This window comes from Marmota marmota, unplaced genomic scaffold, assembly GCF_001458135.2.
Source record: "Marmota marmota marmota unplaced genomic scaffold, marMar, whole genome shotgun sequence".
In the NCBI taxonomy this organism is placed as follows: Eukaryota; Metazoa; Chordata; class Mammalia; order Rodentia; family Sciuridae; genus Marmota; species Marmota marmota.
Window position 1 is genome coordinate 22,559,976 of NW_026000005.1, and position 12,610 is coordinate 22,572,585.

The following is a 12,610-nucleotide window of genomic DNA, read 5'->3' on the forward strand; positions in this document are numbered from 1 at the left end:
TAGGCAAGTGCTCTACCTCTGAGCCATAACCCCAGCCCCTAAACCTCTACTGTTTTTAAGTAGATGCTAAGATTTTGGTCTCTTCGGTTTCCATTAGGTTTGAGTTTTTTCTGTGTTTGAATTTTTAATTTACATTTTCTGTTTATATTGTTGTGGTGGTTCCATTTTGCTTTGCAGATCTGCTCTTTAACAGAAGTTGAACCTGATGTTGAAAAGGGATTACATGTGGAGCCAGAGTCTGAAATACCTGATGCTTACTTTGGTTCTGGAGTTGAACTGTGTATGCCATGAAATGAATCTATTTGCTGAGTTGTTCTAAGATTTATTGAGAAGAAAGAATAAATTGTTGTGGCTGTCTGTTTTCTTTCAGCTTTCAGAAGAATTATTAGACAAATGGCTCTCCTACCCAGAGACCCAGCATGTACCCCTCAGCCAGCATATGCTTGGTTTTGCTATGAAGTCTGTTACACAGATAGTAATGGGTAGTACATTTGAAGATGACCAGGAAGTCATTCGCTTCCAAAAGAATCATGGCACAGTAAGTCTAGTGACAAATTTAAAATTATTGTTTTCATCACACTGGATGATAAAATGCTGACTTTGCCTCTCAAGAAAAGTTAAGCTTCTTGTTTTGACCTAAAAAGAACAATATGAGCTAAAATAATTCTTTTAAAAAAAAAATTTAAGAATTGCTTTTGTGTGGTGTGTGTGTGTGTGTGTGTGTGTGTGTGTGTGTGTGTAAGTAGAGATGGAAACCAGGAGTGCTTTACCACCCTTTTTCTTTTTTTTAAAATTTATTCTTTTTCATTATGGGTATTTGTTTTCAGGTTTTAGTATCATGAATGCACTTACACAAATCCCATGTTGTTTATATCTGTCTTGCATATATATCTAGAAATGAAATTGCTAGATATTAGAGTATATTAAGGTTTGACATTAGAAGATAGCGTTACATTGTTTTCCAAGGTGGTTACACCATTTCTATTCCCTCCAGTAAGTCTCTATTCTTAAGCAGTATTCAATCCAGTAAAATGTAAGATAAACAAATGAAATTATTTACTATTACCCATTCATAAACAAAGTAAAGGAATGAAACCTTCAAAATATACCTCCTACGGAGGGTAGATATAATTAAAACACAATATATGCATGTATGGAAGTGTTACAGTGAAACCTATTAATTAAGGAGATATGGCTCTTGGGGTTGAGGATCAAGCAGCAGATGAATTTGTCTCCTGTCCTCCTTTGATTCATTGGAGTTCTATCTAGAGAGATGTTTGTTTCTCTCATTTCTATTTTCTTAGTTTTTTTTATTTGTTCTACTTAGTTGTACATGACAGCAGAATCCATTTCAACTCATCATACACAAATGGAGTGTAACATTTCAATTCTCTGGTTGTTACACAGTGTAGAGACGCATCATTTGTGCCATCATACATGTACCTAGAGTAATGATGTCCATCTCAGTCCACCATCTTTTCTATCCTCATAACTTTTTCCTCTTCCCTTTGAGAGATAGTCTTGCTGGATTACTAAAATGGCCTTGAACTTGCAATCCTTCTGCCCCAGCTTCCTGAGTTGCTGGGATTACAGGTGTGTGCCACTATGCCCAGCTAAAAATTACTTTTTTTTGCCTAGGTTCAAACTCAGGGCTTTGTGCATGCTAGACAAGTGCTCTGACACTGAGTTAAATCCCCAACCCCAAGAATTGCTTTTTTTAAGCAAATACTTTTTGAAATGTAAAAAGTATGTGACTAAATAATTTTTCTTTTAATACTTAATAGTATGTTATAAAAGTAATATTGAATTCTAGAATAAGGAGACAAACTGTGCTTAATAGAACTAGATTATGTCATACATAGGAAGAAGTTCAACAAAGTCAGTGGAACATAAAAATACTAATGAGGTAAATATGATTAGAAGCAAGAAAATTCAATCTGTAACTGAATTATTGTTTGCCTTTTCTAGATTCATATATGGAATTTTTTCTTTTTTAAATCAGTCTCAACATTAGATTATTTAGTTGAAATCATATTTAGATTATTTTGTTGAAATCTACCACATTTCAGATCTGAGAAATTATTCCCTTTATTAAAATGTATAAAAAAGATTGAATAATCTTAATCTAAATAATGTGTTCTAAACAAAACTCTCCAGAAACTGTAGGTTAATACCCTGTCTCTGTTTAATAATATACTTTTTGCTGTTAAAATAACCTCACTGCTTTTGTCTGATGGTTTAAAACACAAAACAAAAAAATTTTTTTTCATAAAACTTTTATATATTCAGGCATATAAAAATTAAAGTGGGGGGGCTGGGGTTGTGGCTCAGAGGTAGAGCGCTCGCCTAGCATGAGTGAAGCACTGGGTTCAATCCTCAGCACACATTAAAAAAATAATAAAATAAATATATTGTGTTCATCTATAACTAAAAAATAAATATTTTTTTAAAAACTAAAGTGGAAAATATTTTTTTGGCAGTACTAATACTAGGGATTGTACCTGGAGATACTAGTGGATTGTACCACTAAGCTACATCCCCAGCCCTTTTTATTTTTTCCTCTCAAGACATTGTCTTGCTAAGTTGCTGAGGCTGGTCTCAGACCTGTGGTCTTCCTGAAAATCATTTTAAATTCCACTTCCTGGAATAAACTATGCTATGTCCCTTGGCAAAAGAAATTGGCTAGGTATTTCCTAAAATATCTTCTCATTTAATGAAGAATCAATTTTTAAATTTAATTGTTGACAAAAGAGCATTTTTAAAAAGAAACTTCTACCATTGCTTCCAAGATTTTCTTCTAACCACTGATATCCTACATGTTTCTATGCTATTTTCCTTTTCTTCCCTTTTCTTTCTTTCCATATAACTTCAAAGCAGAAATTTATTCAAACTTACAGAAAAGTTACAGCTTATACAGGAACTCCCACATACCCTTTACAACCCAATACAGTGGTTGTTTACATTTTGTTCCATTTGATTTTTTTATGCATTTGTCCGTCTGTTTGTCTGTCTACCCATACATTCATTCATACATCCAATCCATCTATGTATCCTTTCCTTCCCCCTTTCCAGAACTATCTAAGAGCAAAAATGGATGTTTTATCTCTGAATATCCTCAGTCTGTATTTCCTAAAACAAGGATATTTTCTTATATAGTGACAACTTGTTAAGTTTAACACTGATACAATCCTGTTAGCTCATCCAGAATCTATATTCAAATTTCTTCAGTTATCCCAGTAATGCTCTTATAGTTTCCTCTTCCCCAAACTCAAGGCTCAGCTTAGGTCATTGCTCATTACCTTTAGTGATCAAACTTCTTTAATATGGACAGTTTCTCAGTCTTTTGTTTGTTTATTTGCTTTGACATCAACATTTTTAGAAAGTACAGGACCATTATTCTGGTAAATATCTATCATTTTGGAATTATCTGATATTTTGAGTAGATTCAAAGTATGGGGCCGAGCACGGTGGTGCATGCTGTAATCCCAGTGTCTCATGAGGCTGAGGTAGGAGTTCAAAGCCGGTCTCAGCAACTTAGTGAGTCCCTAAGCAACTTAGTAAGACCCTGTCTCTAAATAAAATATAAAAAGGGCCGGAGATGTGGCTTAGCCTTTAAATGCCCTAGGTTTAATCCCTGGTACAAAAAAAAAAAAAGGAAAGAAAGAAAGTACATCTTCTTGTGTAGGAATCTGTTACTAATGTTATGAGAAGCTGACAAAGAAAATTCTTAGATGATAAGCAGAACTTAATATAATTCCTCAAATGATCTTTTAATGTCTGTAACACCAAGGGGTTGCCATTGTTCCAGTCATGCACCAGTAATAATAAGCAGTTTGTGAATTCAGAGGTAATGACAACTTCATCTACATTGCTGATAATAGTTGGCAGATGTCATGAGTTTTAAAATGCATACTTATTTACTGGTGTGAAAAAATGTACACCTCAGATTCAGTTGCAGTCTGTGTTTCTGAACTGCCCTCCAAAAACATTCCCCTAATTATTTCCCCACCAATATTAGTGTACTCTTTCCCAGTTCTTTTGACAACATTTAGATCAGTGGTCCATTAAATATTTGTCTATGTAATAAGTAAAAAAGACATTTTATGCTAAGTGCAGTGGTACACATCTATAATCCCAGGTACAAGGGAGGCTGAGGCAGGAGGATTGCAAGTTCAAGGCTAGCCTTAGCAATTTAGCAAGATCCTCAGTAATTCAGCAGGACTTTGTCTTAAAATAAAAGGACTGGGAGCTGGGCTGGAGTTTGTGGCTCAGTGGTAGACAGCTTGTCTAGCATGTGTGGATCACTGGGTTCAATCCTCAGCACCACATAAAAATAAAATAGGGGTATGTGTCCACCTACAACTTAAAAAAATGTTTAAAAAAAGGATTGAGGGGTGTATATCATGATAAAGTGGCCAGGGTTTAATCCACCCCCAAAAAAGGTATTTCATTATTAAGTTACATTTTAAAAATCGTCTATGAGGTTAAATGTGTCTTTATAATTTTGTCAAACATTCATATTGTTTTTGTGAAATGCTTTCTCATGTATTTTGTAATATTTATGTTGGTATGTTTCTTTTTCTTAATAATCTGTAGAGCGCCTTATTTTTGTATTTCATTTGCTTTTACTTTTATTTGTAGTGTTTTTTCACTATCACAAATGTTAATATTTTTATGTGGCTTAATCAATTCATATTTTTCCTTATGGATTCTGTCCTGTGTTCTATGTCATGCCTAGAGACTCCTTTAGAAACACTCTTTAAGGATATTCCTAATAAAAACATTTACTTTTAATTTTATAGTACTTTTACTAGTTTGTGTGTGTTTGTATGTGGTGCTGGGGATTGAATCCAGTGCCTTGTGCATGTGAGGCAAGCAGTCTACCAACTGAGCTACATCCCAGCCCATTTTTTTTTTTGAACATTCAAGTAATCTGAAAAGTATATAGATTAAGGTAAGAGTTAAGAACCTTAACTCTTTTACTGTTTTTTAAATACTTAGCCATTGATTAATAAGTGTTATATTTTTTCCCCAAGTTTTTCAGAGCCTTATTTTTATTTTTTTGCAGTACTGAGGATTGAACCCAGAGATACTCTACCACTGAGCTATAACCCCAGCCGCTTTTTTTTTTTTTTTTTGTAGTGCTGGGGATTGACCCAGGGCCTGTACATGTGCCACAAGCACTGTACCAACTGAGCTATATCCCCAGGCGCTCCCCCACCCCACCCCATCCCCACCCCCGCCCTTGCCCTCTTATTTTGAGAGAGGGTCTTGCTAAATTATTGAGGCTGGCTCCAAACTTTCCATCCTCCTGCCTCACCCAGCCTTCTGCATAGCTGGGATTACAGTCATGGTCTACTGTGCCTGGCTCAGAGCTTTTCTGTTGTAATCAAGTTAGGTTTTTAATGAGAGAATCATCCAATTTTGAAACAGTGGAAGCCTATTAGGCTGCTAATTCTTCCTTTTTTTTTTTAATGTTTATTTTTTAGTTGTAGTTGGACACAATACCTTTATTTATTTATTTTTATGTGGTGCTGAGAATTGACCCTCATGCACGCTAGGCAAGCTAATTATTTCTAATGTTAGATTAATTTTTAACCCTTTCTGGGCCTCACCCAATGATTATCAATATTTCAGGTGATGTAAAAATTTGTAATTATCTATGAATTTTTATTTATCTACTTATGCCATTAAGTAAAAGAAAAAATGGAGGATACACTGTGCTGCTCTATCATTTCTCCTCTGTTCCTATGGGTTTTTTTCTTTTCTTTTTTTTAATTAGTAAATGTTAGACATTATTATCTTTATTGTTTTTATTAAGGCAATGTTTTGATCCAAAATTCTTCTAGGTTAATATTCTCCCTAGTTCCTGGAGAATTGCATTAGGCTAGTTCTGATTTAGTAGAGTCAGTGGTGGGGCAAAAATTCTAGATTTCTAACATGTTTTCAGGTGTTCTTATAATGTGGCTCCAAAGATCACAATTTGGGAAGCAAGTCAATTAAGTGTTCTCACAAAGCTTTTTTTTTTTTTTCTTTTTTTAAAGAAGGAACTTTTCACTTTCCAGTTGTAATTTGTTTGAAAGTGCCTTGACTGAAACCATTGAAATATATTTGATTCCCTGTCCTACAAACTATGGAGTTAATGGTTATGCAGTCACTTAAAAGGGAGGACTTAATCATTGGAGTTGTTGGTGAGGGAAGAGTTTCTTACTTATTAGTTTACATTGTTCTATATTTAGAAAATGTGGATACAATTTTTAAAATGTGCATAACAGATAATAGATACATGTTTTCCTATTTTCAGGTTTGGTCTGAGATTGGAAAAGGCTTTCTAGATGGGTCACTTGATAAAAGTGCAACTCGGAAAAAACAATATGAAGATGGTAAGTTTGGTCATTCTTCATTTTTAATAAGGACAAAAAGATATGTGCCCCAGTTTTACTAGGGTTATATCTGAATAGTGAGATTACAAGTCATATAAATTTTTGTTCTCTTTATGCTTTTTGTCCTACGTTTTCTATAATACAAGGTTTTTGTTTGGTTTGGTTTCTGGTTTTTTAACAAAAGAGAAGAAAAAGTAGGGAGTAAGTACAAAGATACTCTAGTACTCACTGCAAAATGAGTACACTCTGCTAGATTCATGAAAAACATAAGGGTATAATCCTAAAAAGGTAGTTTGACAGTACATATTAGAGTCATAAATAATGGATAAAATATCTAGAAAAAAGAAAATATTCGGGCTGGGGATGTGGCTCAAGCGGTAGCGCGCTCGCCTGGCATGCGTGCGGCCCGGGTTCGATCCTCAGCACCACATACAAACAAGGATGTTGTGTCTGCCAAAAACTGAAAAATAAATATTAAAAAATTCTCTCTCTCTCTCTCTCTCTCTTTAAAATAAAAAAGAAAATATTCATGAATATTTTTATGTGTGTAGTGCTGGGGATCAAACCTAGGACCTAGAACATACTAGTCAAGTTCTCTGTCCCTAGGCTTTACTCTTGTTCCTTATTTTTTGTAATATTATTTCTTTTTTTTTTTTTTTAATAATTTTTAGTTGTCAATGGACTTTTATTTTATGTATTTATGTGGGGCTGAGAATCGAACCCAGTGCCTTGCACATGATAGGCAGGCGCTCTGCCACTGAGCCACCACTCCAGCCCCTGTAATACTATTTCTGTAAATAGAAAACTGAAAATAAACTTAAGAGTCCAACATTATAGGAATTGCTAAGAAAATAATGTCAATATGATTAAGTAATATATAGCTATTTGTGAAAAACAAAAAAAAATAGCAACAAAAAATTCTTGCCATTAAAACACTGAGTAAAAATATTTTCAAAATTGTTCGGCATTAATTATGACTTTATAATATTTACACTAAAAAATAGCAACTTTAGTTTAGGATAGCTTCCCCAATTTATTTTCTCTTGGTCTTTTGTTGTTGTTGTTCTGTATTTTCTGTCAATGGTTGATTGGTTTTAATGTTTTAATATTTTTATTCTGACCTGCTTCTATTCCTTTTCTTGGAAGCAGGCAGAGTAAATTCAAATGCATAGTCTTGCTGAGCCTAGTGGCTTGTGTCTGTAGTCCCAGCTATTGGGGAGGCTGGGGTGGCAGGATTGCTTGAGCCCAGGAGTTGAGGCTAGCATGGCCAACATAATAAGACCCTGTCTTAGGCTGGGGATATAGCTTAGTTGTTAGAGTGCTTGCTTAGCATGCACAAGGCCCTGAGTTCAATCCCTAGCATCACCAAAAGAAAAAACAAAAAACAACAACAAAAAGAACCTTGCTCTCTTTCTATAATAGGACCCTGGACCCTGTCTCAAAAACAAACAAAAATATGGGCTGCATTGGAATAATGGTTATTTTCATGTATAATACTGTTGCTTCACAAGATTCTCTTCCTTCGTTCTTTTTTTTTAACTATTTTTAGTTGTAGATGGACACAATATTTTTATTTTATTTATTTATTTTTATGTGGTGCTGAGGATCGAACCCAGCGCCTCACGCACACGAGTCAAGCACTCCACCACTGGGCTACAACCCCAGCCCTCTCTTCATTCTTTTAACAAATTTTTATTGTGGTTTACTATGTACTAGGCCCTATTCTAGGCACAGGAGATAAACTCCCTATCCTCATTAGCTTGGTATTCTAGTGATTACCTTGATGTCCAACAGAAATTTTTTTAAAAAGTCTTTTAATGGACACAATTTGGTTTTTATTACCATTCTGATTATCTTTATGGATGATTTGGATTAAGTACTCTTGATTAAAAAAAAAAAGTATTTCAGAGATATTAGTTAAATTAACATAAAATGAAAATTTAATATTTTTTTATTCCAAATAAAAATAGATTGTCTGTATATGTTCCTTGGCCTATCACATGGACATAAATCAAATTTGAGCTTTTATTGAAAATAATTATGTTTTGGTACCTATCAATGGAATCCCATGAGTAGAGCAAAGCTTCCTTTGTTCAACTAATTCCCAACTTGTCCTGCTGTCATGTGGGGTCTCTAACCTAGGAAAAAGATTTGACTTCCAGCAGGTGAAAGAAGGTGCAAGACAGTTAGGATAGTAGACATGCTTTATTCAGCCTCCAGTTTCAGCTTTAGCACCCAGCCAGTTCCAATTTGCCTCTATTTAGCCCTGGAGTCTTTTCCATAGGCCTTTTTTATATGTAGGTCAAACAAAGAAGACCCATTGCCAACAGGTTACATAAGGGGGCTCATGCTCACAAGTCAGTGTTTATGATCTTGAGTATATATACAGAATCAAAGTGTTTCTGGCTGTGACTAACCTATAACATAGCAGGTTCTCAACCCTGGCTCCACATTTAAAACATAACATAACATAATCTGCAGGAAATCTCAGTGAGGGAGCCCAACTACAGCCATTTTAGGCCTGCCCTAACACCTGCACATTAGAATCCCTTGGGGAACTTAAAACAAAACTTGATCATCGGCCCTTTTCAGGACTAATTTCTCCAAAGCCCTGGGAATCAGTCAGATTATTTTGGAAGTGCTCTCCAAATTATTCTAATGTACTTATAGTACTGAGAATGTATAACAGTAATTCCCAAATATTGCTACACACTGGATTTTTAAAATATATATTGAAGCCTTCCCTCTACCTGCAAGCATTCAGATTTACTTGGTATAATGTGTGACTTGTGAATTACTATTTTTTAAAAAAGCTTCCCACGTGATTCTAATGTGTAACAAAGTTTGGGTATTACTGATTTATGCTCATTTTCACCACTGATGTATCAAATTCATTCAGTTTTATATATATTTAATGAAATTTTGTAATATTCTGACATGTTTTAGGTGCGGGGAAATGTCAGTAAACATAAAAAATCATGCCCTTATGGCTCCACATTCTAGTGGGAAGAGACAGACAAGGGTCTAAAGTAAATTGAATAGAGTGTTAAAAAGTAAAAAATGCTGTAGAAAAAAATAAAACTATCAGGAGGTAGAGAGGTTACAATTTTAAGTAAGTATTAGGACAGGCCTCACCAAGATGAGATTATTTTTGAGCAAATAGTTGCATATTGTGTGAATGCTCAGATGTCCAAAGGAAGATTATTTTGTGTAAAGGAAATACAATTGCAAAGTCTTTGAGATGGGACTCTTCCTGGTATATTTGAATCCAGTATGGCTAATGTGAAGTGGTTGCAAAAGGAGCAGAAGCAGGTGAACTCAGAAGACTGGAGAGAGTAACAGAATGTGTGTGGGTTATAGGCCATTGTATGAGTAGGTTGTTACTGTGTGATAGGATGCCAGTGGATGGCTTTAGCAGAATTATGATCTGAGTTATATTTTAGTAAAGCATCAGCCTGGCTCTTGTGATGGACTACAGGAGCCCAGAGCAGAAGTGGGGAGACTAATTACAGGGCTATTGCAGAGAAGCAGGCAAGAGAGATGATGTGACTAGGACCAGGCGTCAGACAATGGAAAATAAAGAACAAAATAGCAATAAAAAATTAATTACGTATTTTGAGAAAATAACCAGAAACATTGATTGACAGGTTAAATGTGGAGTAAAAGGGGGGAGAAAATAAGGTGTTAGGCCTGATTAACTTGAAAATGAGGTTATATTAGTAAAGAATAAGATGAGGGCGACTGCGGAAAGATACAGGTTTTGTTGAAATTGTCAAAAGTTCAGCATGTTGGTTATGTTTTTATTAATATGCTTCAGACCTCCCATTAAAGATGTTAAATTTGTTTTTAAATCTGAGTCTGGAGCTTTGGGGAAAGATGTCTGGATGAAAAGCAAAAATATGGAAGTGTTCAGTAATTAGATTTAAAGCCTTAAGACTAGAGCCCACTTCTTGACTTGGGTGAAAATGATGTGGGTGTTTGTATTTATTCCTTGGACTGTACTTATAGTTTTATGTACTTTTGGGAATGCATCTTAAATTGAACAAAAAGAAGGGGGAAAGAAGTAGACAACTTTCAATATAAATTATCTTTTTAAATTGTTGTTTACTACCTTTAAAGGTTTTATTCTGCATGTGGGAACATTGTGCAGAATTAATTTTCAAAAACTTGAATCCTGCCTGTTATGGTAGCGCACGCCTGTAATCCCAGCAGTTTAGGAGGCTGAGGCAGGAGGATTGTGAGTTCAAAGCCAGGCTCAGCACCTTAGCAAGGCCCTAAAGAACTCAGTGAGGCCCTGTCTCAAAATAAAATACAAAAAAGTTCTGAGGATGTGGCTCAGTGCTTAAGCACCCCTGGGTTCAGTTCCTGGTATCAAAAAAAAAAAAAAAAAGTTGAATCCCCACAACTGCTTGTATTCTAAATGTTCTTTGTGTTTCTTCTCTAAGCCCTCATGCAATTGGAATCTGTTTTAAAGAAAATCATAAAAGAACGAAAAGGAAGGAACTTCAGTCAACATATTTTCATTGACTCCTTAGTACAGGGAAACCTTAATGACCAACAGGTGATGTAATTGTTAAATGTTTATCAAATAAAAAATTGTTAAATGTTTATCAAATTCACTGTAATGCAGATGCCCTCCTGGAAACTCAGTGGCTTCTCTCTTATTACACATCATAAATGGCCCAAGTATTCAATCTCATTATTTAGCTCTTTGAAGAAGCAATATATTATTTAATATTTGGGTAAGCTAGGGGCTGGGGATGTAGCTCAGTTGGTAGAGTGCTTGCTTCACATGCACAAGGTTCTTGGTTCAATCCCCAGCATCACCAAAAAAAAAAAAAAAAGTTGGGCAAGCAAATATTGAGTTAAAATTCTGTAATGATAACAGAGGAGGACTTATGTAGCCCTCATAGACTGAGTCCCTCTGTCGATATGACCAGGTGTGGCACCTGGGCTTGTTCACTGTGCTCAACTATTACTGTTAGCACACCACTGCATTTATGGTATGTCAGGCAAAGGACAGGAATGTCATCATCGCCACATTCATTCCTCTTTGGAATCTTCTTCCATTTGACACATGGAAGTCCTGGTAGCCAGAATGATTTTCTAGCTACATCCCCAGCCCTTTTGGTGCAGAAATTGAGTCAGGTTCTGAGCACCGTGTCAGCTCTTCTCTATTCTTTCTCTATTTGGTGCCTCAGGCCAAGCCATAAAAATAGAACTGAACCAGTTTTCAAGGTATAACATAAGCCAGTAATATTACCAACAGAAAAATGCGGATTTTATTGCATCAAAAACATAGTGCAGTATTTAGGTTAGTTTTCACATTATACAGATTTTTTTTTTGTTAAAACATGGTAATAAGATAATATACTTTTAAAAAAATTTTTGTTGACCCTGCTTAAATATTCTAGATTATGTGAATAGGGTCTAATACAGGCCAACTGACATTTCATACCTTTATTTTTTTTATTTTTATTTTTTTTGTAATTGTATATGGACAGAATGCCTTTATTTTATTTGCTTATTTTTATGCTGTGCTAAGGATGGAACCCAGTGCCTCACACGTGCTATGCAAATGCTCTGCCATTGAGCTACAGCCCCAGCCCACATTTCATACTTTCTAAACTTAATTTTGTGTCCTAGGTCCTAGAAGACAGTATGATATTTTCTCTGGCTGGTTGCATAATAACTGCGAAATGTAAGTATAAATTGATGTCTTTTTCAGATGGATTACAAAGTACACAAGGCTACAGCTATTCTAAAATAAACACTGTTTGCAAGACCTCTTTATAATTTCCTTCCCTGCTTATTATTCTTGTTTAAAGGCTTGATTCACACAGGTTCCCCCTACTTTTTTTTTTTTTTTTTTTTTACCTGAAGTGCTCAATGCCACCTCTGAAGATTGCTATAAATTTCTTGACACATTTTATAGATTGTGAATTCTAGTTAGTGCCTTTAAAATGAACTGCTATTGACACCTTTCCAGCTGAACAGTGAGCTTTTCCATTTCCTGCTGCTGCTTTTCACTGACTTCAAGCCAGTCTGCTGTTATTAAGGTCTCCAACAGAGGATGTAGGCCACAGAAATCATGATCTAAAAGAATTCCTCTCTTGTTGGAATTGAAGGTGATTTTTATTTAAAATTCTAAGATGTATGCTTTAAGTTTCCTTGCTGGTTTTTAGATTAATGGAGTACTGTTCATTTGTACTGTATTTATAAAAGTG

General features: G+C 35.1%; 1 protein-coding gene across 3 annotated transcripts in view; it reads left to right on the forward strand.

Annotated features, from left to right (window-relative positions):
• LOC107138623 (cytochrome P450 20A1) overlaps positions 1-12,610 on the forward strand; it is a 67,907-nt gene that overhangs the window by 30,237 nt on the left and 25,060 nt on the right. For all 3 annotated transcript variants that reach the window (XM_048808349.1, XM_015481286.2, XM_048808350.1), the window contains 4 exons: positions 371-538; positions 6,305-6,383; positions 10,829-10,944; positions 12,030-12,084. In XM_048808349.1, coding sequence (XP_048664306.1) covers positions 371-538; positions 6,305-6,383; positions 10,829-10,944; positions 12,030-12,084 — 418 coding nt within the window. The remainder of the gene's footprint in view (positions 1-370; positions 539-6,304; positions 6,384-10,828; positions 10,945-12,029; positions 12,085-12,610) is intronic.